This window comes from Nanorana parkeri, unplaced genomic scaffold, assembly GCF_000935625.1.
Source record: "Nanorana parkeri isolate BGI_ZX_2015 unplaced genomic scaffold, ASM93562v1 scaffold713, whole genome shotgun sequence".
In the NCBI taxonomy this organism is placed as follows: domain Eukaryota; kingdom Metazoa; phylum Chordata; class Amphibia; order Anura; family Dicroglossidae; genus Nanorana; species Nanorana parkeri.
In genome coordinates this window covers 422,103-426,742 of record NW_017306981.1, presented here as the reverse complement: position 1 = coordinate 426,742, position 4,640 = coordinate 422,103, and the positions used below count along the sequence as shown (strand labels likewise).

The 4,640-nt window shown below is 45.4% G+C and overlaps 1 protein-coding gene across 3 annotated transcripts in view; it reads right to left on the bottom strand.

Moving 5' to 3' along the window:
- Positions 1–1,731, bottom strand: part of ATE1 (arginyltransferase 1) — a 77,532-nt gene extending 75,801 nt beyond the window's left edge. For 2 of the 3 annotated variants that reach the window (XM_018563956.1, XM_018563955.1), the window contains exon 1: positions 1,253–1,385. In XM_018563956.1, coding sequence (XP_018419458.1) covers positions 1,253–1,358 — 106 coding nt within the window. In that variant the 5' untranslated portion in view covers positions 1,359–1,385. Of the gene's footprint in view, positions 1–1,252; positions 1,386–1,585 lie in introns of those variants that run through there. The other variant, XM_018563957.1, reaches the window with a different exon arrangement.
- Positions 1,732–4,640: the final 2,909 nt, after the last annotated feature.

The following is a 4,640-nucleotide window of genomic DNA, read 5'->3' as shown; positions in this document are numbered from 1 at the left end:
GCATCGCCGTCATGATGTGGGGGGGGGAGTCCGTGGGGGGTAGCCCAGCGGGGGGGGGGGCATAACCTTCGGTGGCCTGTGGAAGTGATGAGGCAGCTCAATCATTTCCAGTGTAAAGAGGACAGTTGGCTTTAAACATGTATTCAAAAATTCTCTTCTGCTATAGCAACCGGCAGTCTGCTTACAGGGCCCTGAGGTATGTGGCGGCAGCAGCGAAAGGGTTAAAGGAAGATGAACTCCTCGATACCAGAGGTGTGCAAACTCCGGCCCTACAGCTGTGGTGCAACTACAAATCCCATCATGCATCTGTGGCTCTGGGAGTCATGCCTGTGGCTGTGAGAATCTTGCAATGCCTCGTGGGATTTGTAGTTCCACTACATCTGGCAGTCCAGAGATTGCCCACCCCTGCTCTATACGGTACCATCACTTCTAATCTACGGGGACCCCTTGACTGCAATGTATAATTTACTATAGAGGTGAACTGACTCTGTACACAATATGCAGAAACCCAGAAGAGAAAATCAGGCTGACGTGTAAAGTAAAGTATATCTAAGACCAGGACTTCTATTTCATTATGTATAGAGGAGTAGGGAAGGGTTAAAACCACTGCCAGGTTTTCTTGCCACCTGTGCCTCATTAAGGAGATTTCCCTTCACTTCCTGTCATGTTGACAATAACAGGAAGTGACAGCAAACTTTTCCAAAATAAAATTTCCTCTTGGTTGTCAAGGTAAGAAGTTTCCCCTTGATTTTCCTTTCTGGTGACAACTCCCAATTTGTAAATTTTGCTCGCTTCCAGTTCACCAGGACAAATACAGGGCAGGGACACAAGACAGGAAATACTCATTTAGTGTACACTTTAGTCTAAACTTAATAAACAGCTTTGCCTTTCTATTCCCAAACAGTGTGACATTGCTCTGACATTCCAGCTGGTGTGTAGGGAGGTGATGGAAATAAATGTAGAGAAGAATTACATTTAAAGTTGAGCAATTGTTGATATGTATATGAACCGATCTGTCCTTACTTTTATTTGTATCTAACAATATATAAATAGATGAAGCTATATGGCAGTATTACAAGGATCAACCACAAAAACTGCCCCCCGCACCCCAAATGACAGCAGATAAGCCATTGGTTGCAGAAATCTGCACAATTTCTGCTTTTCTGAACTGCAAGTCCCAGCATGCCCCATAGGTTCAAGGGCTCGCAAGGCATGCTGGGACTTGTAGGACGTACACGCCTTTGCTTCTCACCGTGGGATAAATTTCCGGCTTCGCTCTTACAATACCCGCACCGGTTCCCTTCCTCTCCGCCGAAGTACTCCAGGATACTCAGGGCACCCCCGCCGGCAGACGCCATCTTACTCCCTGCCCTGGCCGTCAGCGGAGCCGGTAAACGCATGCGCCCTCCTGCTCATTGCTGAACTTCGGGCGGCCATCTTTACTTGGGGGAGACGATTTCCCAAGAAGGCGCAGGAGTCTGCGAACGCCATATTAAGTGAGGGCAGACTGGTGGCCTGTTATAAGGCGACCCCGGCTGGGTATGCTGTTGCGCTTAGGTTTACTGACAGCAATGCATACACTTACCGTGAGATCTTTTGCCGTGTGGGGAGCGGCAGTAGCCGCACCACGCCTCATTTCTGAGTCCTTTGTACTCCAGTATAGAATACATGCTTGCAGCAGCATTTACTAATTGCTTCAAAATGAACCTGGGCGTAAACAAGGCGTCCACCGGGAGCACAATTCCTTACATGACAGGGAGCGCTCTACTGCCCCCCAGCCAATGCTGCGGCGCCCGCGGGTACTGCAGGTGGTTACTGGTATACCGTTAAAGGGAACTCCCTTGAAGCAACGTAACATTCATAATCTGGGGCTGCAGGAAGTAAAGAGTGATAAGAGCCCTTGCAGACCTATGCCTAGAGATAAGGGTTTTACCATGTGTTACCGCAACGCAAACGTATCGAAGGTGCTAACAGGCCCACACTGTTAGAGGAAAAACTCCGGGAATTAAAAGACTTACCATTGAAATGGGGCTACCACCACACTGCACGGGTTAAGTGCTTGTTTTGTCTAGGGGGCTCAAATAAATCAGAATTAAGCGCCTGAACCTTGGACCCATGGCAGTCAGCACTCTCTCCCCTCCCTCTGCACCTGCTTTAATTTGTTGCTCATTGTCCTCATCCCTAAAGCAAGTCAACTGACCTGCACAAGATGTGATGACGTCAGTGTTCCTTAGACCATTGGAGCCCATACTCACCTGATCTGCGGTCCTGCTGGGCTGTTAGACTGGTCCCTGCAGCCTCTTCGTCCCTGGGCTCCAGTAGTCTAACAGCCCAGCAGGACCACTGATCAGGTGAGTATATTTTCTTTATTTGAGCCCTCCAGACACGAGCGCTTAACCCTTTCAGCACAGAGTTCTTCCTCAACAAAATGCTGCAGGTGCTGTTTTTGGCTTAGAAACCTTCCTAGGTAGCTCATTCAAAATTATTTAACTGTGCCAAACCAGAATTATACTCACCTTCCCTCTAGGCATGCAACAACTGTGAGAACCAATATCTTCTCCTGGTCTTCGTGCTTGGGACCCTCAGCTTTTTTGATTTGGCCATGCTGGGATGACAAAACACATGCCCTAAAGTTCATTCATCCTGGCAGATGCCGAAATTCTACACTGTGAATGTATAGCTCAGTGTTCATCACCAAGACTGCAAACAAGCATGCAAGAATCCTTTATTAATGAACCCCAATAGGACAGAAATATATGAACTACAAGTGCTGACCAACAATGGACAAACTATACACATCCATTCACACTGCAAGCAGCAGTTTCCCCCTTTGGAGTACCCGCCTTGGATTCCTTAGTTACTTGATTGATTTACTAAGAGAGCATAGATGGTTTACTAATCTTATATTGCAGGCTGCAAGTTTTGAACTGTGGCGATACAGAAGGATCTTTCAAAATCAGCTGGGTAGACATGGCCACCAATGAAGATGTGCTGCAAAGAGTCAATGAAGCAAAATCATGTCTGTTGGAGGGAATATGGAATTGAAAATGCCAATTTGTTGGCCACATGCCAGGAAACTTGGCTGGAGAGGAGCTATGCAAGATTGTGGGAGAACAAGATAAAGGGGAAAGAAGAACAAGGTGGATGGATGACATCCACAAAATGACAGGCAAAGGGGAAAGAAGAACAAGGTGGATGGATGACATCCAGAAAATGACAGGCAGCAGAACATTAACCTGGCAAAAAAAATAAGGCCAAACGGAATGCAATGAAGGAAGAAAGGTTCCAAGTGTGAGGCTAGGTTCAGATCTGAACGATCCCAGGACGCGCGATCATGTGCATGCACGGCCCTATTGATTTCAATAGAGCTACATTCGCGCGCCAATACCTTTATTTTGCCACACACTACGTGCGCCTTTTTTTTTTTTTTTAGCTGCAATCATGTTCGCCAGGGCAATCGGCTGTGCTGGGCGACTCGAATGCCCGCTTGGCTATCCGTGCGGTTTCATGCACAATTGCAGCGAGGTCACGGATCGCACAGGTGTGAACTAAAAAGGTGCCCATACACCTGCTGATTATCGTACGATAATTGCGGGTTATCCCGCGATCATACGATAAATCGGCAGGTGTATGGAAGGCGTGCGACCGTTTCTACTGTACGGTCGCACGTCTTTTGTCTTCCGAGCAGGCTTGAAAATCGTAAGATTTTCGGCGGTTTAGTGGCGTGCTCGGAAGATAAATGCCGAACGGGCCGGTTTGCGCAAGCGCACACTGCCTGCTTAGTATTGGAATCATCGGAAGCCCTCCCCTCAACGCAAGTACGATCTGCTTGTCCAAGATGGGCAGATCGTACAAGATTTTAATTAACTTACAACCATCACATAACTAAAGTTGTGTGATGGTTGTAAGGTGTATGGGCACCTTTAGCCTGTAGTTCACCCAAGGCCACAAGTGGTCATGGTAGAGGTAACGGTAAGGCCTTCTTTTGTTGATATTTTTTTGCAAAAATTATTGTTTTCTTCTATAAGTCAGAAAAAGGAACAAAACCTTTTCTAAAAAACAAAAGCACAATTTATAATTTTTATTTGCAATGCATTGTATCAGGAACATAATAAATGCTAAGTTTTTTACAAAAGGAAATAAAGGCTTTCTTTTCAATTTTTCTTTTTATTTATAATGTTGCACTTTTTTAATGCAACACTAAAGAGTAAAAATGTAACAAAATAGATCATGTATAAAAATTTAAATATTAATATTTAGAAAAATAGAGATAAAAAAAAATCAGCAGGAAAATAATAATAGGGGAAGAAGGTGCAATTAATTAGGTCTGATCAGGGTAAAACTGTTACTTTGTATCTCTCCTCTAAACAGTGTTTATAAACCATGTCAAACGGTCTGTTTTTTTTACAGCAGAAGCTATTACACCGCTGTATTTACACAACACCTCCCGGCTGTCATTTTGACAGTCAGGAATTGCCAGAAAGTGCAAGGTGGGAGTGGCAGCTCAGGGCGTACTACACACACCCCGTGTACTTCGATAGTTATTTTTTGAGGTGTGTATAGTACTCCCAATGTCCACAACTGGCTAATGAAACCCACTTTTCAGAAATCCCCTCAAAATGTAGGAATGGCCTTTTTAC